At 41.5% G+C, this 27,361-nt stretch overlaps 1 protein-coding gene across 4 annotated transcripts; it reads left to right on the top strand.

Moving 5' to 3' along the window:
- Nucleotides 1-709: 709 nt before the first annotated feature.
- Nucleotides 710-25,497, top strand: LOC139421373 (choline transporter-like protein 2). Of its 4 annotated transcripts, none has more exons than XM_071172203.1 (22): nt 710-916; nt 17,729-17,777; nt 17,887-17,960; nt 18,144-18,228; nt 18,380-18,464; nt 18,576-18,686; nt 18,907-18,967; nt 19,161-19,287; nt 19,385-19,468; nt 19,593-19,705; nt 19,867-19,998; nt 20,266-20,365; nt 20,527-20,619; nt 20,754-20,838; nt 20,980-21,242; nt 21,381-21,475; nt 21,646-21,749; nt 21,928-22,001; nt 22,099-22,169; nt 22,315-22,403; nt 22,527-22,611; nt 24,546-25,497. In XM_071172203.1, the coding sequence occupies exons 1-22, from the start codon at nt 883-885 to the stop codon at nt 24,650-24,652; spliced, it is 2,121 nt and encodes a 706-aa protein (XP_071028304.1). In that variant the 5' UTR covers nt 710-882; the 3' UTR covers nt 24,653-25,497. The 4 variants fall into 4 exon arrangements, with proteins under 4 accessions (XP_071028304.1, XP_071028302.1, XP_071028303.1 ...); XM_071172201.1 differs by having other exon boundaries at nt 23,223-25,497; XM_071172202.1 differs by lacking the exon at nt 710-916 and adding an exon at nt 15,025-15,436.
- The last annotated feature ends 1,864 nt before the right edge of the window (nt 25,498-27,361 follow it).

Here is a 27,361-nt window from a genome sequence, read left to right as displayed (position 1 = left end):
ACTTTAATCCTGTGTGACACTTGGCAGAAGCAGTGTGCTGTTGAAAGGCCCTAAGGAATCCTGCAGTGAGATATAGATGCCCATTTAGGTAAGACCTTCAAGGTACCAGCCATGCTGAGACAGAAACAAACTGACATGGTGTATAGTCACCAGGTGTTATGCTGAATTATGTAACTTTTTTTACCAGGACAGTCACACATTTTCAACAATAGCCACGATGATATGGTGCCAATATGATGCCTTCCAGTGTAATGTAATTGTTTGCTAGTCATCTGAGTTGGATAGATAGGCACCAATTCCAGTATTCTTCTTTCTTTTGGAAATAATATTTTTACTTGACTGCACGTCCAACACAGTTCTTACGTATTTATTGTGTAGCTCAATTAATCTGATAAACTAGAAAACTAATTACTGAGCAAGTAGGCTTAACCTGTATCGTACTCCTAGTCCCTTTTCACAGCGGTTCTTCCACTCCAGTCCTGACATAGATGATTTAGTATTTTAGGAAATCTTGCAACGTCTCTTCTTGACACACTGTATCATACTGTATAAAAACATGTCCATGTGCTCTGCATATGAAGATAAATAGATAGGCTATACTGTCTGCATGTTATATGGTCACATTGACGTACCGTTATAATAGCAGTGTCATCGTGCTCACACCCACGTCCAGTGATTCGTATATTTGCCCGTCATTCAAAGTTTTGTTGGCATTCACTGGTCAACTTTTTCAAGAAGTAACGCCTCGCTAAATGTTAAAAGTTTGGTTCAGATTTGTAGTGGATTTCTGCGAAGTAACTTTATCGGTAGGCTACCATTTGGACTGTGAATTATGATATATGTAGTCTTACAATTTTAGTTTACAAGTGGACTCACTAATTCATGATGGAACTGGAGGGTGAGAAACCGAAGTATGGTAAGTTGTTAGCTTTTTTAGTTTATATAGGGTACCGTATATCTTTAACAGCGCTTTCACTGTCCTGGGATAGCTAGCCGACTAGCCCCATATAGTTTCGTTTTCATGTATGAAGAAGACTGGAGTGTGGAATGCAACATTGTATTGGTGTGTGCTGGATGCATGTAACAATTTAACTCAGCATTTGGCTATTACATATTTGATTTACCCCATTGACGTAGCCTAACTCAATCAACTTTTCTCTGTCTCCTTTTCAGAGAATAGACGAATGGAAATTGACTCTCACAAAATCGAGCCATAATTTCCATGCGTAATAGTCTATGCTTCTGTTTTGGGCGAGCCTACAGATTGCATTTGATTAGCCTATGTTGTTGTTGCCTCTCTCACATTCCCACGCCCAGGTCTCATCCCTGTGCCAAACAATGAGACTGCTGAGCAATTAGTGGTATAAGGGCCTACAATATTCCATACAATAAATGCACACTTGTATGCAAATACTGTAGCCTATCTGAAATTATCATACAATATGATTCTCAAATAGGCTGTGGGCTTTGAAGTTTCTTTCAATTCTCTAACATTTTCAGTTAATCAGTAGTAAACATCTAGTTTACGATTGTTAGGGTTAAGCTGTAGTGTCCCTACTCAGCCTTTGCATGTCCAGTTGTTTCATTCCTCAGCCTGGTATGGCACACTAGAGGACAACTCACCAGCTTTGTGCTGACAGAAATTTGAACACCATCCAAATATAGATTAGTTAATTAACAAAATGCCTCATGGTAGGTCTGAATATGAATTTAGAGAAGATACTGTGTGTATTGTTTCAGCTATTGTCAGCAAAAACCTGCTATTCCCTGCAATATAAAGGTGTTGGTAGGTTAATGGATCCAAACAATTGTTGTTCATGTAAGGGAAATGGTTTTCCTTGAAGATATGTTCTCATAATACATTAGTTAATTTATGCTTCCTAAAATGAGCAAGAATCTCTGCTGGAGTAGACAAACCTCTGCCAAAATGATAAAGTCTGACTCCATGGTTGTAATTTGGACTTTAAATATACAGTACCAGTCAAAAGCTTGGGCACACCTACTCATTCCAGGGTTTTTCTTTATTTAAAAAAAAAAAAAAAATTCTACATTGTAGAATAATAGTGAAGACATCAAACTATGAAATAACACATATGGAATCATGTAGTAACCAAAAAAGTGTTAAACAAATCAGAATATAAGATTCTTCAAAGTATGACAGCTTTGCACACTCTTGGCATTCTCTCAACCAGCTTCATGAGGTAGTCACCTGAAATGCATTTCAATTAACAGGTGTGCCTTGTTAAAAGTTAATTTATGTAATTTCTTTCCTTCTTAATGTGCTTGAGCCAATCAGTTGTGATGTGACAAGGTAGGGGTGGTATACAGAAGATAGCCCTATTTGGTAAAAGACCAAGTCCATATTATGGCAAGAACAGCTCAAATAAGCAAAGAGAAATGACAGTCCATCATTACTTCAGTCAATCTGGAAAATTTCAAGAACTTTGAAAGTTTCTTCAAGTGCAGTCACAAAAACCATCAAGCGCTATGATGAAACTGTCTCTCATGACGACCGACACAAGAAAGGAAGACCAGAGTTACTTCTGCTGCAGAGGATAAGTTCGTTTGAGTTACCAGCCTCAGAAATTGCAGCCCAAATAAATGCTTTACAGAGTTCAAGTAACAGACACATCTCAACATCAACTGTTCAGAGGAGACTGCATGAATCAGGCCTTCAAGGTGAATTGCTACAAAGAAACCACTACTGAAGGACAGCAATAAGAAGAAGAGTCTTGCTTGGGGCAAGACCGTGAAGCATTAAGGAGGTGTGATGGTGACACTGTCAGTGATTTATATAGAATTCAAGGCACACTTAACCAGCATGGCTACCACAGCATTCTGCAGTGATACACCATCCCATCTGGTTTGCGCTTAGTGGGACTATAATTCGTTTTTCAACAGGACAGTGACCTAACACACCTCCAGGCTGTGTAAGGGCTATTTTACCAAGAAGGAGAGTGATGGAGTGCTGCATCAGATGACCTGGCCTCCACAATCACCCAACCTAACCCAATTGAGATAGTTTAGGATGAGTTGGATGACAGAGTGAAGGAAAAGCAGCCAACAAGTGCTCAGCTTATGTGGGAATTCCTTCAAGACTGTTGGAAAAGCATGTGAGAGAACGCCAAGAGTGTGCAAAGCTGTCATCGAAGAAAAGGGTGGCTACTTTGAAGAATCTAAACTATAAAATATATTTGCTTAACACTTTTTTGTTTACTACATGATTCTATATGTGTTATTTCATAGTTTTGATGTCTTCACTATTATTCTACAATGTAGAAGATAGTAAAAATAAAGAAAAACCCTTCAATGAGTAGGTGTGTCCACACTTTGACTGGTACTGTATACCCCCAAAATGTGTAAGTAGTGGCACACCCAGTCATTTTGCGGGTACGCTACTGCTGCCTGCAGTTCTAGCATTGTAATTCTAGTACAGCAAAGCATGGTGAAAACCAGTAGAAGAAAGAAATAATGAGATTCGCTCAAAATGTAGACTTTCTCGCAGCATCACAGACATCTGGAACCCTTTGTTGTGAGCTAAAATATTGTTTTCAGTTTCAACACTGTCCACAAGATGTAGAAACACTGACATATTTTCTCATTTTCACTGTTTGTGTTTTGGTTTTATGTGGGGTTTGCAGGGCCCTGTGAACAACATGGAGGAGGGATAAGGCGAGATTTATGGTTGACTTGTTAGCTGTCTCCCCTCTCCAGCCATATGAAAGCTGTTTTTCTTCTTTCCTCAGCACACAGCCTTTTCCTCCCTCTGCCTGTCTTATGATGATTCATTTATTATTTAAAACCCTCTCTTTCATTATCCAATACTTTTTCCTCTCTTCCTGGCACAATATATTTTACAACCTCAGTATAGGCTACTATTTTGTGTATAGCACTGTTTGCCTCTTCCCTCTATACAGGATTTAGGAATGTGTTATAACCCTCATACAAACAAGCAGTCAGGTCAACACCAGAGCAAGATTTTGATGGGAAGAAAAGACAGTTGAACAACAAACTGCATTGTGGGAATAGTAAGCTGTGACTTGGCAGGAAATAAAGTTGAAGACATTCTGTGAAAAGTTTTGGGGTTAAAGGCCTCTAGCACTATATTGTGACACAAATGACTCTCCCAAATGACTGTCAAATTCGGCGTACTACTCTTAAATGAAAATAATGATGGAGGTGCAGATATATTGGAATCTGACCAGTAGGAAGCATATTTAGTGATAATCAGGTATTATGTGTTTGTGTGGTTATAAATAGTGTGATGATTGGTAGACCGAGGCCCTTCTTTTTTCTTCTTCATTGTTTGTTCCTTGTGCGTTTGTTTTGCAGTCGTGTGAAGTCTTTCTGCATTCCATGGAAATCTGTCAGGGTTTCACATAAGAAGGCAATGTACAAAAAACATAACTATGGGGAGTTTGACACAGGCTACCACCGTGCAGAAATGAACAGCCCTCACTTGGTTTTAGATTGTATCTGTTTTTATGAAGAAATGGTTTTCAATATCTCCCCCAGCATTTCTCAACATTTCTTTGAACCTGACTCTCCCATGTGCTAATGTTGTAGATGCGTTCATATGGTTGTAATTGAGGTTTTCATGGTATAACAGGACTGCCTCAGAAATACAGTGGGGTTTAGGCTGTGATCTAACATAGTCATCCCCATTTCACATCATGGAGTAATTTCAGGCCAACACATATCAGGAAACCTCAATAACAGGGGAACTGACAGGATCAGACAGCCTACAGCCCTGTGCAGTCTTGGATTATGTGTAATTATAAGACATATTTAGGAGAGTGGTTTGAAACTTGATCCAGAGTCTCTCTGATCTTTATTTCAAGCTCTGGCAAGGTCCAGCTACACTCTTAGAAAAAAGAGTTCCAAAAGGGTTCTTTGGCTGTCCCCGTAGGAGAACCCTTTCTGTTTCCAGGTAGAACCCTTTTTGATTCCAGGTATAACTTTTTTTGGTTCCATGTAGAACCCTCTGTGTAAAGGGTTCTACATGGAACTCAAAAAGGTTCTGTCTGGAACCAAAAGGGTTCTTCCTAGGACCAAAAATTATTCTTCAAAGGGTTCCTGTATGGGGATGGCCAAATAACCCTTTTAGGTTCTAGATAGCACCTTTCTTTCTAAGAGTAGCAACAGTGAAGTTTTTGCTATTCATGAACATTTACATTTGAAGTCCAATCCAATTGTTTTTTATTACAACAGCTGTCATTGTGTTATCACTTCCCACATTGTCACTTTACTCAACAACTGTATTGAATAAACAGGCATCCCACTGGGCACACTCTGGTTGAATCAATGTTGTTTCCACAACATTTAAATGAAATTACGTTGAATCAACGTGGAATGGACGTTGAATTGACATCTGTGCCCAGTGGCATGCCCCTAGGGAAGGATAATAGTGTTCCCTGCCAGCCCCAATTATTATTTTTTAATCTGCTTGATCACAGTCTGGTCCAAACAGACTCATGTGACTTATTAACCCAACAGCAGTTACGTTTTGTTTCCATTCAGACAGCAGACAGCCTGTGTTAGATTAAGTTATTAGGGAAAGTTATTAGGGTCATGGGGCCTGAGGAGAAGAGAAGTGGCAGAGATCAATTCCTGTAATAGTGATGTTGAGTTATTAGGAAGCCCCGTCTATTTGTGTGGTATGCCATGCCCTTCCTCCTGGTAGTCATCACTGTTGGACTTGGCTGCCCTCCCACAGCCTGTCTGGTCTGTCATATCTGGATGTTTGGAAGGTGAAAAACCACTATATTCTTTGGAATTCTGCATTGTTTTGTAGATTTTCGTAGCTGAATCAGAGCCATGAGTAAGGGGTACAAAAATAGAGCACTGTTTTGGAAATTAGGTTCATTTAGCAGACTTTTAGAGAATGTAATTGCGTTTCTTTGTCAATGTTATCAAAACATAGCCAAGTAACCTAATTGATGTTGTCTAATGGGTTGGTGCTGAGGCTCTGGCCTATCCATCTCTGCTCTGAGCACAATGGAGAAAACAACAAAGACAAGACATGAATGGGCGTCTGTTTCAGTGAAGTGCAGTGCTGTCTGTTGTCCCTGAGAGAGTCTCTCACTGGAGTAAATTAGGGAGACAGACAGTAGAGGTGACACTCTCTCCTCAGGAAGATGGGCCTGTTTATCCAGAAGGCTTCAGAAAGTGGAAACTGAAGAAGAGGACATGGTTAGGACTCAGGAGCATCTTATATTCAGAGATATTCATTGTTACAGAAGAGTTTTGTTTAGGATTAAAGTCCAGAGCAGGGATGGAATTACATGGAATGGATGGAATTGTCTCTTGGGATACTCTAAAAATAGTGGACTGGACCAACATTGATATTTGTAACATTTATGGGGGTGTCCTGGTAGCTCTGTAATTCGAACCCTGATCCAAAGTGTACAGACATCTAGTCCAGACCATAAAGAGGATGCTGTTTTTACCAGCAGAGATATTTGGAGAGAGGGCACACTTCCCTACCCTAACCACCAACAAGGCTCCATATCTAGTTTCGATATCTCTGAAGTAGTTATGTTATCTGCTGCAGTCAGCACTCTTGGTCAAGTCAATCTTATTTTGATGTTGAAAACTCCCTATGAGGGAAACGGTCATACATACTGCACTCAGTCAACACTACTACTGCACTTACTGTAATGAGAGACAGACTGAGGAGGGGAAGCTGCTATTATAGCCTACTGTGTTGATATGACATGCTTCTCTTTTCTCAGGGGTATACAATGCCTTCGGGAAAGTATTCAGACCCCTTCCCCTTTTCCACATTTTGTTACATTACAGCCTTATTTTAAAATTGATTAAATAAAAAAAAGTTCTACAACAATACACACAATACCCCATGATAGCAAAGTGAAAACATTTTTGTAGAATTTTTGGCAAATTTATTAAAACTTAAAACAGAAATACCTTATTTACATAAGTATTCATACCCTTTGCTATGATACTCGAAATTGAGCTCAGGTGCATCCTGTTTCCATTCATCATCCTAGAGATGTTTCTACAACTTGATTGGAGTCCACCTGTGGTAAATTGAATTGATTGGACATGATTTGGAAAGGCACACACCTGTCTATATAAGGTCCCACAGTTGACAGTGCATGTCAGAGCAAAAACCAAGCCATGAGGTCGAAGGAATTGTCTGTAGAGCTCCGAGACAGGATTGTATCGAGGCACAGATCTGGAGAAGGGTACCAAAACATTTCTGCAGCATTGAAGGTCCCCAAGAACACAGTTTCCTCCATCATTTTTAAATGGAAGAAGTTTGGAACCACCAAGACTCTTCCTAGAGCTGTCTGAATACTTATGTAAATGTGATATCAGTTTTTTTGCAAACATTTTGAAAAACCAGTTTTTGCTTTGTCATTATGGGGTATTGTGTGTAGATTGATGAGGGGAAATAACATTTGAATACATTTTAGAATAAGGCTGTAACATAACAAAATGTTGAAAAAGTGAAGGGGTCTGAATACTTTCCGAATGCTCTGTATAATAGTTGACTCAGGAGAAGTGCACATTGGATGAGTGCATACTGTTTAAATGCATTGCTGTTCACCAGTCCCAAACAAAATACATTATTTCTGTTCTCTCCAGATATGTGCATACACATATTCAGAATGACAGGCACAATATATTCAGGCATGGTGGACAGAAAACATTTAATGGAAGGTTGACCTTATTTATGATCGTTTTCACTGTGAGAGGAGGAGAGGGTAGGGAGGAAGGATAATATTGAGGGGAAATTCGACTCAGGAAACATTAGAATAGTTCCAAAGCAAATACCTGAAGCTCAAGAAAACCAGAAGTAAAACTGCCTTGGACCTTGTGTAGTACACTATACAATGAGCTCTCTGTCCACAAGAGAAACAGTGGTATATATATTTCTTTGTGCAGATTCTTGGGAAACATCTAGGTATGGTAGTGTACTCTAATAAAGTTATTACAACAACCGATGTAGCAAATAACATTTGTCCTGATAGTGAATGTAGTGAAGCTGAGGCCATAGGCACCCCTTTAAGAAAGGATAAATAAATGGAATAAAGCTGGCAGGGCCTGACAGCACACTCCCACTCACCATGTTTCCCCAACAGAATACCATGTTGTGCTCTTGTTCCTAATGTGCTGTAGCTTTTTAAAAACCTTTCTCAAGCCATAGAGAAGTTGTAGAGAAAATGTGACACTGAAATGTGGGAATTCATGTCATACCTGTATTATGTATTCAGTGGAGATCCAACTCTTGCAGGGTGAAATATCCTCCTTGTGCATAGCCCATTGAGATGTTGAGACTGTTGCTGATTTGCTATTTTGTGCTGGTAGCTTGTAAACAGTCTGCTACTGTGCTTGTAATAATAGGGCCAGTAGGGTCTTACAGAAAATGAGGACAGAGGGAGCCTTTGCTTTCTCTCACTAACTTGTAATGAATGGAAAATTGGACATTCCCAGAATGACATAGACTATCCCATTGGCCAAAACAAGTGACTACACTGCCTGGAAAGAGTATGGAGAGATTCCAACAGAAGCTTCTCATCAATACCCATTTTCCAAACACAGCTCATCATGAAACAGACTCCATAATCTGTCTTTATTATCAGCATACACAGCATCCCGTTAGGTTCAGATTAGAGGTAAACCGATTATGATTTTTCAATGCTGATACCGATTATTGGAGGACCAAAAAAAGCCGATACTGATTAATCGGCCATTTAAAAAAAATGTATTTGTAATAATGACAATTACAACAATACTGAATCAACACTTATTTTAACTTAATATAATACATCAATACAATCAATTTAGCCTCAAATAAATAATGAAACATGTTCAATATGGTTTAAATAATGCAAAAACAAAGTGTTGGAGAAGAAAGTAAAAGTGCAATATGTGCCATGTAAGAAAGCTAACGTTTAAGTTCCTTGCTCAGAACATGAGAACATATCAAAGCTGGTGGTTCCTTTTAACATGAGTCTTCAATATTCCCAGGTAAGAAGTTTTAGGTTGTAGTTATTATATGAATTATAGGACTATTTCTCTCTATACCATTTGTATTTCATTAACCTTTGACTATTGGATGTTCTTATAGGCACTTTAGTATTGCCAGTGTAACAGTATAGCTTCCGTCCCTCTCCTCGCTCCTGTCATGAACCGGCTCAAAGCCCGTAACAAAAGGGAGACAACGTGGAGATAAGGAGTAACAAAATATAGATTTATTAAATAAAGTAACTAAGTATAATATACAATGGTGTGTGTGTAATCAGTCATCAGTAGTGTAAGTGAGTGTTTTGCATGCATGAATGTGATAATGCAGGGTGTTGAAAGATGCTAAAGCAAACAACCCAAAAACCACCAAGAAACACAACAAAATCTATAAAGGTGTCTGCATGGAGAGAGTCTCCTCCATGAATGGGGAAGTGGTGTATTTATCCTGGGAGACACCGGGCCCAGGTGTTTCCCATGTAGCTGACGACCCTCCCAACTCCGCCCACCGGCATCCTAATAAGGAAACAAGAACAAAGAGAGAATAGGGCAGACAGAGTGGGAGGGTCGTCACACTCCTCCCTGGGCTCGAACCAGGAACACAACGACAACAGCCACCCTCGAAGCAGCGTTACCCATGCAGAGCAAGGGGAACAACCACTCCAAGTCTCAGAGCGAGTGACGTTTGAAACGCTATTAGCGCGCACCCCGCTAACTAGCTAGCCATTTTACTTCAGTTACACCAGCCTCATCTCGGGAGTTGATAGGCTTGAAGTCATAAACAGCGCAATGCTTGACGCACAACGAAGAGCTGCTGGCAAAACGCACGAAAGTGCTGTTTGAATGAATGCTTACGAGCCTGCTGGTCCCTACCACCGCTCAGTCAGACTGCTCTATCAATCATAGACTTAGTTATAACATAATAACACACAAAAATACAAGGCTTATGTCATTAATATAACCTTCAATGTTATGTCATAATTACGTAAAATTCTGGCAAATTAGACGGCCCAAACTGTTGCATATAGACTGACTCTGCGTGCAATGAACGCAAGAGAAGTGACACAATTTCACCTGGTTAATATTGCCTGCTAACCTGGATTTCTTTTAGCTAAATATGCAGGTTTAAAAATATATACTTCTGTGTATTGATTTTAAGAAAGGCATTGATGTTCATGGTTAGGTACACATTGGAGCAACGATACGCACCCCATCGATTATATGCAACGCAGGACACGCTAGATAAACTAGTAATATCATCAACCATGTGTAGTTCACTAGTGATTATGATTGATTGATTGTTTTTTATAAGATAAGTTTAATGCTAGCTAGCAACTTACCGTGGCTTCCAGGCAGTCTCCTCGTGGAGTGCAGTGAGAGGCAGGTGGTTAGAGCGTTGGACTAGTTAACCCACCATTCCTAGCCGTCATTGTAAATAAGAATGTGTTCTTAACTGACTTGCCTAGTTAAATAAAGATTAAATAAAGGTGTAAAAAAAAAATATCAGATTGTTATGAAAACTTGAAATCGGCCCTAATTAATCGGTCGACCTCAAAGGCAATCTAAATTGAATTGGTATAGATATTGCTTTTCATTGCTCACTGCTAAATGTTTTTTAATAAAAAGTAGTCTAATATCCCGCTAGCGTGCAAACCCAATGAAAGCAAAGGAAATGGCACAACAGGATGTGGTTATGGTTATGTGAATATCCAGCCAGGCTGGGTGAAACCACCCAATGTAATTCAGTCATGTTCCCACAAGAGGGTAGAAAACACATATGAATATGACATGCAATGGCTTTGAGAGGACACACCTGGATACAACAAAGAGGAATAGGTGAAGCGAGAGGTTTTATTCAGCCCAAAATATGTCCATGAAAATAAGCTCACGAAGTGAGGTATTTTTGTATGGAGGTCAATGAAAGTTTTGAATTTGGTCAACAAAAAAATGTAAGGTTAGACTATTTTGATAGTCAGTCTGTAGATGCTCTATCCAATCAAGTGTGACCAAATGTAATTGCTCATTTGCTACGTGAGGCTTATTTGATCGAATAGAAGTTTCATAATGGTTGGGTTGTTACGAATGCACTGATAAGTGGACGCACATGGCATTTCGGCAACTTTTGAAAAAAAAAAACGACTTTATATCGGCATTGTACCTGTTCTCATAGAGATAGATCGAGGACTCATCATGGACAGGGCTCGACATTAATACTTGTCCGCTTGCCCGGGACAAGTAAAACAATTGTCGGACAAGAAGAATATAGATTTAAGTTGTCCAGATGGACAAGTAAAAAACAATCACAATATCAAACATCAGGTTACTCCGATCAGTCTCCTCCAGGTGCAATGTGTTGCACACTGTCCTCCCAATCTCAGCAGAGCACATCTTATTTATCTGTTATTTTACCAGGTAAGTTGACTGAGAACACATTCTCATTTGCAGCAACTACCTGGGGAATAGTTACAGGGTAGAGGAGGGGGATGAATGAGCCAATTGTAAACTGGGGATTATTAGGTGACAGTCATGGTTTGAGGGCCAGATTGGGAATTTAGCCAGGACACCGGGGTTAACACCCCTTCTCTTACGATAAGTGCCATGGGATCTTTAATGACCTCAGAGAGTCAGGACACCCGTTTAACATCCCATCCGAAATACAGCACCCTATACAGGACAGTGTAGTGCCCTGGGATCTTTAATGACCTCAGAGAGTCAGGACACCTATTTAATGTTCCATCTGAAAGACAGCACCCTATACAGGACAGTGTAGTGCCCTGGGATCTTTAATGACCTCAGAGAGTCAGGACACCTATTTAATGTTCCATCTGAAAGACAGCACCCTACATAGGACAGTGTAGTGCCCTGGGATCTTTAAAGACCTCAGAGAGTCAGGACACCTATTTAATGTTCCATCTGAAAGACAGCACCCTATACAGGACAGTGTAGTGCCCTGGGATCTTTAATGACCTCAGAGAGTCAGGACACCTATTTAATGTTCAATCTGAAAGACAGCACCCTATACAGGACAGTGTAGTGCCCTGGGATCTTTAATGACCTCAGAGAGTCAGGACACCTATTTAATGTTCAATCTGAAAGACAGCACCCTACACAGGACAGTGTAGTGCCCTGGGATCTTTAATGACCTCAGAGAGTCAGGACACCTATTTAATGTTCCATCTGAAAGACAGCACCCTATACAGGACATTGTAGTGCCCTGGGATCTTTAATGACCTCAGAGAGTCAGGACACCTATTTAATGTTCAATCTGAAAGACAGCACCCTATACAGGACAGTGTAGTGCCCTGGGATATTTTTTTAGACCAGAGGAAAGAGTGCCTCCTACTGGCCCTCCAACACCACTTCCAGCAGCATCCGGTCTCCCATCCAGGAACTGACCAGTACCAACCCTGCTTAGCTTCAGAGGCAAGCCAGCAGTGGTATGCAGGGTGGTATGCTGCTGAGTATAGTATTGTAGGCCTGCATTGACAGGTCTTTACGTCTTGCAGTTGCGAGATGCGTTTTTGAAATCAAAGTAGCAGCATGTGCACATTTGTTGATATTTATTACTAGTTAGTGAGTTATTTGCACAGTTATAGCAAATTCTGGTCAGCAATGAAAATCCTGTAAAAGTCATGGTGTGTGTATCACCTGCGTTCCAGTGGGCCATTACCAGAGGAGGGAGAGAGAGACATTTGCACAGCAGGTAAAATAATGATATACAACAGACTAACTGGATAACCAGCCAAACTACACAATATGTTTTGAATTGGCTAACCCGCTAGTTGGGCTGGGCACCGGTAGGTGTATAACACTTAATTAAATCATATCAATCATTAACTATCTAGCTTTTAGCATGTATTAGTGTCATTGTCATGTCCAATGTCCTAAAATAACTTTCCACCGGCACTCGTGTATAATCGCAAATGGCTGACATACAGTTGATACGGGTGCACAGTTGACATGTAGGGTGCACAGTTGACATGCAGGGTGCACAGTTGACATGCAGGGTGCACAGTTGACATGCAGGGTGCACAGTTGACATGTAGGGTGCACAGTTGACATGTAGGGTGCACAGTTGACATGCAGGGTGCACAGTTGACATGCAGGGTGCACAGTTGACATGCAGGGTGCACAGTTGACATGCAGGGTGCACAGTTGATGAAACCAATGCTGCAAACTCCGGTTGTAAAACCGTCTCTCAAAATGTCAATACTGCCCATGTAATTCTGACAAAGTTACAAGAATATTCCTAGACTAGGCTTATTGACAAGTAACTCTTATGCTGTCAAGATCTCCCCTGAACACTGAATATTTGAACCTTATAAATAGATAAACATCTTAGTTAGCTACCTTAACCATTTGATCCCTGGTTCACTGAATGAGGGAATTATTTTATAAAGACATAAAAAGTATTTGGTTGTAATTGTATTGTTGCAGGGAGGCCAATCATGCTCCAGGAGATTTCAGGAGTGCTATTGGGTGTGCAGGCTTTTGCTCCAGCCTTGCTTGAACACAGCACATTGCAAAAAATCAGCTGCTCAACAGGACCTTGATAAGCTGACTCTGGTGCGTATTTTACTTTGTGGGGGTTAAGTGCCTTGCTCAAGGCCACAATGGCAGGAGATACTGTATAATACATGGGATCAGAACAGCAGCCTTCCATTGTCAATACCAGTGATAATAATTAATTATTTTGTGGTTACTTGCATAATACAAAACATTTTCAGTCATATTTTTTGGCTTTTGTGACTAGTGACTAGAGCTTTCGGACAATTAACAAAAATCTCTCCAACTTGGCTAAAAAAGTGAATGTCAAGCCCTGATTGATTTAGCCATTGAGGACTTCCACCATTTTAAAGTAGTCAACTGGGTGGGGATTCCTATGAGTTGGAAGCAATCAGCCAATGAAGAATAAGAAAATGTACTACCTTAAAATGGAGATGCCATGCTGTCACAGATACTATAATGGCACAGATACAAGGATGAGTCCTCTATCTAGCTCTATGGCCAGTTGTTCACACGCTTATCTGCCCTCTCATTGGCTGGAATGGTCCATCCTCCTACCTGTCTTCCATCTTTGAGGATATGTATTTACATTGTTAGAGCAGTCACATGTCTATCTTGTCACTATAATAGACAATCTTAGCCTATAATGAACTTCCTAATGAGCAGCTTTGAATTGAATGCACCTTGTGAATACTCTATTCAGCAGAGGTGCGCTCAGTTTGCTTTGAACGTTTGCTACGTTGCAGAAACGGTTTGTACGTTGAACAGACTTTAAGGTACATTTGCTCTCATTTGGTGGGTGTGGCGAGTCATGCCTTGATGCAATAAGTGACGTATTTAAAGGGCAGAGGCCATGATACAGCATTCCCCAACCTGGCCGTTCAGTTGAATGTTCCAGAACATAAAAACATACTGAACGCAGCCCTGGTGTGACAATAATTTTTTAAAAGTAGAAGTGACGTTAGAATGAAGTTTAAAAAAGGCTGTGTTTACACAGGCAGTCCAATTCGGATATTATTTCCACAAATTGGTCTTTTGAATAACCACATTAGATCTTTCACATCAGGGCCCAGTTTCCCAAAGCATCTTAAGGCTGAGTTTGTTAGAACCAACAATGGGCCCAGATCTTTTTCAGAGCTGATCTGATTCGCCAAAAGGTCAATTAGTGGAAAAATATCAGAATTGCCATTTATGATACCTTATTTAACTTTTAGAGCTATCGAAATATAGCTTGGTGTTAATTTGACAATCAAAATAGCTTCTGGGCTGGAGATCTTGATTAAAGCGCTCATCTATCCAGTATTATAACCAGCCCACCAGAGTCTCATCAGTCTCCAGTGCACACAACAGATTTTTGTTTTTCCCCAAACACATGCTTTTAATCACTCCTGTGTAGTTTGCTTGGGATCCACAAGGATATCCAGCAGCTCTTTCACAGAGGGGGAGGGGAGAGTCAGTGTTGTGAAAAACGAGGAATTGTCTCCACCCATTTTGCCTTGGTTGTGCTCCCACCCTTCCCTGTAGGTGAGCTACCTGACCAAACTCTGGGGAGAGAGAGAGTGTGAAAGAGGTAGAGAAAGCCAGGAACAAAGGCAGAGAGTGAGAGAAACACAGACAAAAAGAGCTCTGTGTGGAGGGAAAAGGGGAAAGAGAAAGGAACAGGTGGACCAGAGATTTGAGTTAGGCAGCTGTTGGGGGGGAACAGTGGGTGGACTCTGAGGAACAGGGGTGTGCTCAGAGCTGTTGCAGACAGGTCGGACAAGTTTCTCCCCACAATACCTGTCGCTCTCACGTTCTTAAACACACCAGTTGGCAGGAAAAGGAAGTGAAGCAGAAAAGGACTGAAGAAAAAGCGGGAGAGTTTTCCGGTCATTTATAAGTTGACTACCAGAAAGGAATTTAAAGATGCCTGAGCAGCAACCCTATTACGGAAAGAATGGTAACTACTAATTGCTCCTACTTGATTTTAGTTTCATTAGAGCTTATGTGGTTTTACCTTTTTCAACCTTATGAAAAGCTGTTTGTGTCTTTTATGATGGCTGGTTTGGTTGTAACTTAAGTTTGTTCTTGAAGTGAGAGAGAGCTTTTCTCACTGCTTGAATGTTTTAATGAATCTGTCAGTTGGAGCTTGTTAATGGGTGGTGTAATTTGTCTCTAGAGAAGCGCGACACTGGGTGAAACTAGACCTCTAGTATCGGCATTATGACAACATGACTGAGAATGGGTGTGGGTTAAACCTGCTGATTATACAGGTGTGTGGAGAAATGCAAGTGAACATTGTGTCAATCTTTTCTCTCCTCTATCAAATGCTGCTGCTGTGTGTGTGTGTGTGTGTGTGTGTGTGTGTGTGTGTGTGTGTGTGTGTGTGTGTGTGTGTGTGTGTGTGTGTGTGTGTGTGTGTGTGTGTGTGTGTGTGTGTGTGTGTGTGTGTGTGTGTGTGTGTGTGTGTGTGTGTAAAAGGACTGGGCTGAAAAATTGGCAGGAAACGTTGTTTGTTTTCAGCCCTGATAAAATATAAATGCATCAGCCACTGTTGTTTTGGGCAAATGTTTCTGCATGTTGCTCCAGCCTACACTCCCTCGGCAGGCTGTTTCCACCATGTCTTTGAAGGGCATCTCAGGCTGATTATGCCCATTTAACACTTTAACATCCAGACTCTGTATCTCTGTGCTTGTGGACCTGCTGTGTCCAGTGGATTGATGTTCTCTGGGAGCAGGCCCACTATAATGCATGCTGCAATAGCACCCTGACCACTGCTCTGCATTATTAATGGCCGCCATGCTGAACGTCATACTCTATAGTACCCAGTGGTTCAACCGCCTTAAGACTGTGATTATTGATGTTCTGTGAAGTTGGGATTCACTATGGCTCAACTTGAGCACTTCTGACTGATCATTATAACCGTACCTTTTCTCATCTAGGCCTAAATGTAGTTGACATTAATGCCTCCTCTTGGTCGTCTGAGGATTTAGAACTGGCATTGAGTGAATGTAGTTTGCTCATGACATATTCATTCCCTCATTGTACAGTAACTGTAGGTAACTTTGATTTATGTGGGCTGATGGCAGATGTGGAGAGTCTGTCGTCTCTTTGCTCCTCCTGTTGGAACCCTAGGGTTCAGATCCAGGTTACACATTATATTGAGTATGAAAGGGAGAGGATATTGTGCACTGGTTTATAGCCTAGTTTAATTTGGGGGATGTTATCAAGTTAAGAAAATCAAGAAACATTAACAAGAACAGATTTTTAAAAATACCTTTTTCATGGCATTAATCAACATTTACCTTTTAAGAAGTAATCAATACGGATGAAAAGGTTAATCTGTCATTTTGTGTGTCTTATGTCCTTCAATCAAATGTAACATCGGTTGAAGGAGACATCACACGAGTTCATTCCCCACATACGCTGCTGCTACTGTCTTATGTATCCTGTTGCCTGGTCACTTTACCCCTACCTATATGTAGATCACAGGAGGCTGCTGAGGGGAGGATGTTTCATAATAATGGCTAATGGAGCAAATGGAATGACATCAAACACATGGAAACCATGTTTGATGTATTTGATACCATTCCTCTCCAGCCCGTCCTCCCTAATTAAGGTGCCACCAACCACCTGTGATGTAGATGGCTACCTCAATTACCTCGCACCCCTGCACATCAACTCGGTAGTGGTACTCCCTGTATATAAAAATGTTACTTTTTACTCGTTATTGTTATTCGGTATTCACTGTGTATTATTCCTTGTGCTACCATTTTTATATTTTATCTTAACTAAGCCTTTGACTGTTAGTGTACACCTGTTGTTTATGAAGCATGTGACAATAAAAATGTGATTCGATGAATAGGTTGTGCTCACACAGTAGAGTCGCTGACCTCTGGTGACTGTGTTGTGGTACTGCAGGTTCTCATGTTGCAGAAGGGCTGCTTAGTCACTACAGAGGAATTTGTTGGGTTGCCAGGTGTGTCTGCCCCGAGGGAAAAGTAATCTGACCAACAGTAAAGGGAGCAGAATGTCAACGCGTGGGCAATCCACTCTGTTTACCCCATGAAATGTATAACTAGGAGGCAGACGCCCCCACATGGAACAGTGTCAAAGTGCATCTTGGTTATGAAATGCCTTCTGACAGCCCTGCAGTGTGTGCACTTTCATTTAACTTCTACGCTGCAAGCCATTTACCATCTGAAATGTTATTCCTACTGTATTTTTCAATACTTGCATTCTTTCCATCTAGGTGAACCAAAAAAGTATGACCCCACCTTCAAAGGCCCCATCTATAACAGGTGAGAGGATTGCCAGTTCATCCACACTGTAGTCAGGAAGGCACATAATTCACATCTAAAAACGATTGTTCCCATAACGTTTCCATGTCTCCTTCTCTCTTTACTCTAGGGGCTGCACTGACATTGTATGCTGCATCCTCTTCATTATTTGCATACTGGGCTATGTTGCAGTGGGAATTCTGGGTAAGTAAATGTGTCCTGTAGGCACAAACAAGCTTAACTGACCCCATATTAAGGACTTGGGTATACCCTGAGTCATGCCCTTAGGTATGTCTCTGAGTGCTGCTCACCTAAAGCATGTCTGTGTGTTAAAGAGGCCTGGTATTTGATTGTTTCTTTGTTGTTGATGGTTCCCTTCTCCCCTAGCCTGGTCCCAGGGAGACCCCAGGAAGGTGATCTACCCCACAGACAGCAGAGGACAGTTCTGTGGGCAGGCAGGCACACCTCTGGAGTAAGTTCTGCCCTCACCATTCATGCACGGTGGAATACATAACAGACAATCACAAACACTCATGTGTTGATTGTCTCCATCATTCCCCTGGGCATTCACTTTCTTTAACCTGCTCCTGTTCTCTGAACAACTGGTTGTGTTTGTATTGTAGGACGAAGCCCCTGCTGTTCTACTTCAACATCATGAAGTGTGCCAGTCCCATGGTGCTGCTGGAGTTCCAGTGCCCAACCACACAGGTGACCTGAACCTTTGTTTTCAGTTGATACGTTCTTGAACAACATGTTATTTATGCATGCTTATGCACTTGTATTATCTTGGCTCATGCCTTACATTTCTTTTGCCATCAGATGTGTGTGGAGAAATGCCCTGATAAGTTCATGACGCTCCTGAAGGCCTACACCAATAAAGAGGATTTTAAGTATTATAAGAACTTCTGCAAGGAGGGTCTAGAGGGGCTGGTGAGTAGCATGTGAAGAGGATTCTGAGATGGGTGGCGTAGTAGTTTTCCAAAATCAACATGGATGACAATGTCAATAAAATGTCAAGAATGTGACAGTGTTTTGTTCTACAACAATAGTGTGCCCAGTGGCAATTTAGTGTGAGCCATTCAAACTTTGAATATACATTGCCGCACCAACGGTTGAGATACTAAGTGCTGGTTGTTCATGTGTGTTTTAGACTGTAACACAGATCCTGAGTTCTGGCCTGTGTCCTGCCATGCTGACGCCAAGTAAACCCTGTAAGTACGGCTCTAGTTCCCCTATCCTGTCTACCTGCCCTTCTTCCGTTCCTCTGAGTCAAACTCCCCAACCCTCCATCTGGCCAGCCCATCCTCCCCATTTCCGGAATTTGAAAAGAGTGAAAGACATTGTTTTACTGTTCTCCCTCATTGTCCTGTGTCTTCTCCTTTACCCCCCTTCCTCTTCTTACAGTCACCCGCAGGTGCTTCCCTGCCCTGGGCCAGAAGAAGGGAGGGGAGATCACAGTGGGAAATAACTCTAAGTTTGATGACGGGGAGGGGAACATTAGAGATGCCAAAGATCTGGTGGCGGGGGTCAAGTGAGTCCACAGAAACAGAATTTGCATGATGTTGTCCTGTCATGGTTGCTAGGGCTACATCTACAATCAGCATTGGTCACTGTATTTTCTTCTATAGGAATGCCACAGTGGTCATTGAAGCTCGACAAGTGGCCATGAAGATCTTTGAGGATTACACCCAGTCCTGGTACTGGATCCTAATGTAAGTCAGCATCTTCCCTTTGACACTATTGTGCAGTAATGCATAAACACTGAATTCCAAAGCACTTGATCAGCAAAGAGTGAGTTATGTAGGCACTATCGTCTGTTTTTGTGTCGGGGTTCAGAGGGTTGGTGATTGCCATGCTCATCAGTCTCCTCTTCATCGTCCTCCTGCGCTTCCTGGCCGGGATCATGGTGTGGGTCATGATCGTCATGGTGATTCTGGTCATTGGATACGGTAAAGACCAGTTCAACAGAAGTCCCATTTTTAGTTGTTTCTTAATGTTCATGTCTCTATGAACGCTCATATCAACAAAGCCATCTCCTGTGTCCCTTTCCCATCTCTCTATCTAAATGCTGTACTTTTCTCTTGTGGCCATGCTCTGTATCGCACCACAGGCATCTTCCACTGCTCCATGGAGTATGTTAGCCTGAAGTCAGAGACAGGCTCTAATGTCACTCTAAAGGACCTGGGCTTCCAGACAGACTTCTCTGTGTACCTGCATATCAGACAGACCTGGCTGGCCTTCAGTAAGTCTCCCCACTAACCTCCTCTCAACCTTACAGCTAGTGTGGCTCAGGAGGTATACACCTGGGCCAATACATTAGAGTTCTACTGTATATCATGAAGCAGGATCAATGTTAGCCAGGTAACTTTTATAAACCCTTAGATATAATGCATTGCGGTGTTATTGCGAGCATAAACTGATACTAAGGACTACTAGGATTCTTGTATAAATGGCCGTGACTGAATTCTCCATTTGTTTTTATGGCCTTTCTCTCTCCCGTTCTCTTTAGTTATTATTCTGGCCATTGTGGAGGTCATCATCATTTTGCTGCTCATCTTCCTCAGGAATAGAATCCTCATCGCTATCGCTCTCATCAAAGAAGCCAGCAGGTCAGGAAACGGGAGTGATCTCTGCACTTACAGCCTTTTCTAATGGGATTGGATGGGAAATGGATCATTGAATGCTAGATCATTGTGGTTTAAATGGGGGTGTAATACATAGATGGTGGCTAAGACCTTTCTAGTGCTAAACTGTGATGTTTTGTTTACAGGGCCATTGGGTATGTGATGTCAGCCCTGTTTTACCCCTTGTTCACCTTTGCCCTCTTATCCATTGTCATCGCCTACTGGGCTGTCACCGCTGTGTATCCTTCATGTTTGGAGAAAAATGACTCATAGGCTTGAGTAACTCAACATGCTCTTCTGAACGATTGATGTGCCTTTGCTGGGATTAGTAGTTCTCTGGGTCATATTCTAGTCCTTGACAGCCTCTGGCCAGGTTCCTGTCCACCTCCAATCAGCCCATCTATAAGGTGTTCAATGAGACGGCCTGTGATCACTCCAGGAAAATCTGCGAGCCAGCTGTGAGTCCTGCTTTTCCGTTAGCCCATGCAATATTTCACCATCTAACAGCCTGATCTTAATTGGAGAGACATTGAACCATCGATCACCTCCATGATAAAAGTGTATACAACTGTTGATTCTTCTCTACCTGTCTCCTCCAGAACTTCAGCACCTCCAGTATGAAGGCGGAGTGCCCAGACTCCAAGTGTCTGTTTGCCTTCTACGGTGGAGAGACGGTCTACCACAAGTACCTGATTGGCCTGCAGTTCTACAACGTCTTCCTGTTCTTCTGGTGTGCCAACTTTGTGACAGCGCTGGGTCAGATGACCCTGGCTGGGGCCTTTGCCTCCTACTACTGGGCCTTGGTCAAGCCTGACGACATGCCTGCCTTCCCCATCTTCTCATCCCTTGGCAGATCACTCAGGTGTGTATGACTGTTTACGTTCCTGTTCCTAACCAAGTTGGGTGTTCAGATATCCACATATGCAACAGAGCATCATGTACATATCTTGGCGCCATTTAATAAGGTTGGTTAGTGACATCTCCTCACTCCCCTGCTCAGGTATCACACAGGTTCCTTGGCATTTGGCTCGCTCATCCTCTCCATCATCCAGATCATCAGGGTTCTGCTGGAGTACATCGACCACAAGCTACAAGGTGAGCCATAGATCCTGTATTAGCAGTACTACGGTATGTTGATATTAACACAGCTGTCACTGTATACCCTCATCATACTTTACACTAGCTGTGTATGAATGTTGGGTTTTTTAGTACTTGTGTTGGCTCTGATTTGGTTCTACCCTACTGTCTGTTATTCTCCCCTAAAGGAACCCAAAATAAGTGCACAAAGTTCCTACTGTGCTGTCTCAAGTGCTGCTTCTGGTGCCTGGAGAAATTCATCAAGTTCATCAACAGAAATGCCTACATTATGGTTTGTGTACTACCTGTTTGTGTGCACCTACTATGCCCAATGTCACCCAGTTAAATGCATGTCATATTGGATATAATTAATTTCAGAGGAGCTTTGTCACCTGGATCATCTGTAAATGTTAACTGTGGGAGAACGTTTGGTTTATGCTTGATTATGAATTTGAGTCTGCTGCCTCTAGGTGGCGATATATGGCAAGAACTTCTGCACGTCTGCCAAAGATGCCTTCTTCCTCCTTATGAGGAACATGATCAGGTGAGTGAGTGTGCTGTCTCTTAATGTTTGTGTTGACTTAATGTACTTTATAAAATGGACTATGATCATCACAACGTATCACTGTTTGACCTTGTAGGGTAGCTGTCCTGGACAAGGTGACAGACTTCCTCTTGTTCCTGGGCAAACTCCTCATTGTGGGGCTTGTGGGTAAGTGAGGCTGTTTCTACAGGAAACATGATGAACAATAACACGCTCTCAGTAGTCTTCTAATGATTGTATTTAGTTTTATTACGTTTCATTGTTGACAACCAGTTGTGCTATTGGAAGAGAACTCTTCCGTCCTGTTTCCCAGGAATCTTTGCGTTCTTCTTCTTCTCTGGGAGGGTGAAGGCCTTTGAGAACACAGCGCCCAACCTCCACTACTACTGGGTTCCCATCCTGGTGAGTAGCATAGCCATGCTCCGGGTCTGGTGGGTTATGTAGTTTAATCTATGATTTAAATGTAGCTGAGTGTAACCTATGGTGTTATGTATTGTAATGTTTGGAGTGTGTTTCTCTCCTCAGACAGTGGTGGTTGGTTCCTACCTTATTGCCCACGGCTTCTTCAGTGTGTACGCCATGTGTGTGGACACACTCTTCCTCTGCTTCTGTGAGTAACAGTAGAACCATCCCCCTCTTGTTTTACGCATCGTCTTTCCCCCACAAACACAAGGTACGAGTGGTGAGAAGGTAAAGGATTATGGTGTACACAGTATACTCAGGAAATGGCTGCCTCGTGTTGGCAATTCTTTTACATCTCAAAGCTTTACTAAATGGCATGTTTTGAAGTAAAGATGTCCCAATGTGTCTAGAGTTCGTTGTCCTGAAACGGTGACCTCCTCTCCCTTTCTTCATGACCTCTTTCACTGCTAATGGTGTTGGGCTGCCACTAATGATGAATTGCATGATGATATTCTGGTGTTCTTCATAATGCTTTATTGCTAAGTTATTGATCCTAACCCAGCTATCTAGGACTAATGTTAACTTGCTGGTTGCAGACAATGGGGAAGTTTAGGTGTTGATCTATTCATTTAAAATGTGAATGGGTGCTTTTGCTGGGAATTTTGACAGACTTTCTCTTTCTCTCCCTTCTCAATTCATATTGTTTTCCTCCATCTCCCATACTAATGCCACCCTTCACCTTCATCATCCTGTTTTCCAATCAACCATCCCTTGACCCCATTTACACACACACACACACACACACACACACACACATAGGCGAAGACCTGGAGAGAAATGATGGCTCTCTGGCAAGACCGTATTACATGTCAGCTTCGCTCCATGACATTCTGTCGGAGAACAAGGCTGTGGAGGAGACCGAGGAGCCAACCCAGTCCTCGCCACATCAGCCAGATGACCAACACGTCCAGCTGAAACAATAGCAGCCTCCGATGCAGGGGAAAGAGCAGGACGTTTAGGGGTAGTCATAGCAAAGACACTGTGGACGAGATCTCCACCTGCAGATCTGTCTTGTAGAAATGGGCATGCTACTGTTCATGATTGGTAGATTGACATCAAGGCCTGAATTTGGACAAGTCAACTGCTTGACCAGTGTCTTTCCTTCTCCCTATAGAAACGTGTGTGTGTGTGTGTGTGTGTGTGTATATATATATATATATATATAGTGCTCTTAATGGTTGGAGTTGGCAAATGATAGTTGTTTCATTGATTTGGGAAAAAAGACACTGACCCATAAACAATGCTAGGAATTCCACTGATGTTTTAGTGAACATGTTGCAGTTCTGACATTGTTGCTAGATGGAAAACACTGTCAGCCATAGGAAACAATGTGCCTAATTGACTAACTATCCATTTTGGTCTGATGTATTGAACCTCCTACAGATATCACATTTGTTTACAGTTAAAGCATTCAAAAGATCTCTGCAATGCTTCCATCGTTAGTATTACTGCTATCAGTGCATTATTAAAATGTGATATTTTCAATGATCTATAAAAGCCATATGTAGTTTTATATATACTGAAATGTATTTCTTAGTTCCGCTTGTGAGGGAAGCGACTCCATTTTTTGTTCTGTAAAGCAATGCAATCAGATCCCTCATTGCCTTGAAATATTTGCCTGTCAGCAAGGTCTGTTTGATGCACTGCCCTGGAGACTCCTAGGATCTATGAGCATTAACTGAATGCAGTTTCTCTTTTCTCTCTTTCTTGTGCTATTGTGCATGTTGGTAGTATGTCTGCTAGTGATTAAAGCTGCCAGTCTTTCTGTTATTTGTCTTTCCTCCTCATTCTCTTTCTGCATTGTGTTGATGGGGAACAAGCTAAGGTAACAAACTTCCTTTTGGGTTTGACTAGGCAAGCTTTACCAATTCTGTCAGAAGCAGGCCAATTATATGTTTTGTAGGATGACATGTTAAATGACTTAAAGTACTTCTGTTTAACTTGGCGTAACCTTGAAGCTTTGATAATCCATCACAAGTTGGTTCTGTTCTGGCCCCTGCTTGGAAATGTAACAATGTTCAAGTTTTTCCTTTTGAAATCATTTCATATTTTTGTCTCACGATGTTTTCCTTGATTCTTCAGTGGAGGACCTGGAGAGGAATGATGGCAGTGCGGAGAGACCCTACCTGATGTCTGACCGCCTCCTCAAAGTCCTGAATAAGAAGAACAAGCCTGACCCAGCAGAGTAGAGCTCTCCCATGTGGTGTGGAGAAGGGCAAAAGCTCTGGTGTGTACAGGTGTGTAATTGTATATAGTGGAGTATGCCTTAAAGACTGGGTTGGCCAAGGATCTCATGCTGTCACTCATCCTGTACCTATGTGGCAATCTGTTGTCATGCGTCCAAACAATCGCTGCCATCCTCTGTGGTCGAGTGAGGCGTATAAATCCTAAATGGAATTTTAATGCTGCATGCAGAGTGCTTCTTACAAGGATGTTTTTTCCCCCATTTTCATTCAGTTATTTGTTTTGGATGAAATCATAGTTTTTGTCTGTTTAAGTATATTTTGATGACCTCATTTTCAAAAACCAGCAACCAAATGTGGTTCTTATTGAATATAGCTGTATGTTACTGTAATCAGACCAGCTGTACACCAGTATGTTATGAGCATGCTTTGTTATGAATATTACTTGGAGTGTGTTACATGAAGGTGAGCACAGAACTGATCTATTTAGTAAAGTATTTTATACATTTACATAAAGCTGCACTTTTGTATGTAACCTATGCAATTAGTTTAATACATGCAGTACTAAGACATACATTTTATACTTGTTTGAAATTGTAACTACTTTATATTTGTTGCAATACTTTCTCTGCTTTGTCATTACCAAAGCCATTAATACAGTACTGTAGCCCCTTTTTAACCCGCTGTTAAACGTCAATGCTTTGCTCTCTGTTATAATTGCCAGGGAATGAGTGGTAAATACATTTATTAAGATGGTGTGAGGCTGAAAGCAGGGGAAAATATGGGTTGTGTATGTGGATCTGTTTAAGTGCCTGTGGAGTTCTGAAACTAAAATAAAAGTTGTTTTTGTACATTTAGTCCTGTGTGTGTGTGTGTGTGTGTGTGTGTGTGTGACTGCCTGTCAGGGCAGATGGCCATTTAAAACAGTTTAACTGACTAACTGTGGATCCTCACGGCTCTCTGAATGGCGTAATTAAGCATCTATAAACAGAATGAACTGTTCTACAGACAGACAATTATACAGTTGAAGTCGGAAGTTTACATACACCTTAGCCAAATACATTTAAACTCAGTTTTTCACAATTCCTGACATTTAATCATAGTAAAAAATTCCCTGTCTTATGTCCGTTAGATTCACCACTTTATTTTAAGAATGTGAAATGTCAGAATAATAGAGTGATTTATTTAAGCTTTTTTCTTTCATCACATTCCCAGTGGGTCAGCAGCTTACATACACTCAATTAGTATTTGGTAGCGTTGCCTTTAAATTGTTTAACTTGGGTCAAATGTTTAGGGTAGCCTTCCACAAGCTTCCCACAATAAGTTGGGTGAATGTTGTCCCATTCCTCCTGACAGAGCTGGTGTATTTGAGTCAGGTTTCTAGGCCTCCTTGCTCGCACACACTTTTTCAGTTCTGCCCACAAATGTTCTATAGGATTGAGGTCAGGGCTTTGTAATGGCCACTCCAATACCTTGACTTTGTTATCCTTAAGCCCTCTTTGGTTCCATGTAGAACCATCTGTAGTAAGGGTTCTACATGGGACCCAAAATGGTTATACCTAGAACCTTTTAGGTTCTGGATACCACCTTTTCCCCCCCTAAACGTGTAGCCTAAAATATGCATTCATAAATGCCTGAATAATGCAAAATTGAATCTAATATATTGTGCCGTTTATTGAAGTCTTTCATGAAAAGGTCTTTGTGTAACAATATTTTGTAACCTACTATGAAAGGTCATCCCTTTTCAGTCCCTTTAGTCCCACATTGAGTCTTTACATACACAAAGGCCAATAAAAGCATATCAGTTCAACAAAATGCATTGTGCTCTTTTACCATGGAAACAAAGCCTTTTCAATAGAGTATGTCTCAAGTGACAATCACAAGACTTTGTTTCCCTCTGGTGCTCTGGTACATCACGCCAGTCCTACAGCACAATAATGGGGTGTTTAGTGCGTAAGAGGAGGACACTTCCCCCAGAGGCAACTCAGCTTAATAGGGACAAAACTCCATTGTAATATAAGTGGTGCTATTCTTTTTCTCAAACCCTTTAGTGAAAACGTAATCAAGTTGTCCAGTTTATATTGGCTGGCAGGACCACATGATCATACCACAGTGGCTTTTATGTAACAACTAAGTGTGTATCTTGTTTGGAATCAAACAGGGTAACAATGGCGAAGGGATGCTGGTGGCTTGGTGGCGATGTTCATCATCATTGCAGAGGTCTGAGTCAATCACAGTATTATGGATTCCTCTCATTCTTGTCCCAGTGGACCTAGAGGGCTACAAAGTCATTATCATTAGAGGCCTTGAGACAGTCTGGCATGCACTGAATGTGGTGGCATCATGGTCTGGCTGCTTCAGAAATGTCAAGTATTTGATGATGCTATTTAGGATTATAAATGAAGGATTATTACATGCAAACATACCACTGTTGACCAGCACTTCCTTATACAAAATGCTAATAGATTTATGCCAACAGTGAGAAGAGAAAGGATTCACCTTCTGTGTAATCATGAGGAATGTTCAGACCGGTATTCAGCACTCAGTGTGACTCCAGCAGGCATGCCACTGTTTACATGTAAAACAAAGTTGACCTCATTCAGCAAGAATTTATCTAAGACACGCTCAACTTGCTGTCATTGTCACGTGTAGAGCTTCATCTTCACTATGGGTTAAGGACTCATCTCTACATTAGATCACTTTAGAGATCTGAAA

This window comes from Oncorhynchus clarkii, chromosome 12, assembly GCF_045791955.1.
Source record: "Oncorhynchus clarkii lewisi isolate Uvic-CL-2024 chromosome 12, UVic_Ocla_1.0, whole genome shotgun sequence".
NCBI classification, from domain to species: Eukaryota; Metazoa; Chordata; class Actinopteri; order Salmoniformes; family Salmonidae; genus Oncorhynchus; species Oncorhynchus clarkii.
Note: the sequence above shows the minus strand (reverse complement) of the source record. Positions and strands in the feature narration are given on the sequence as shown.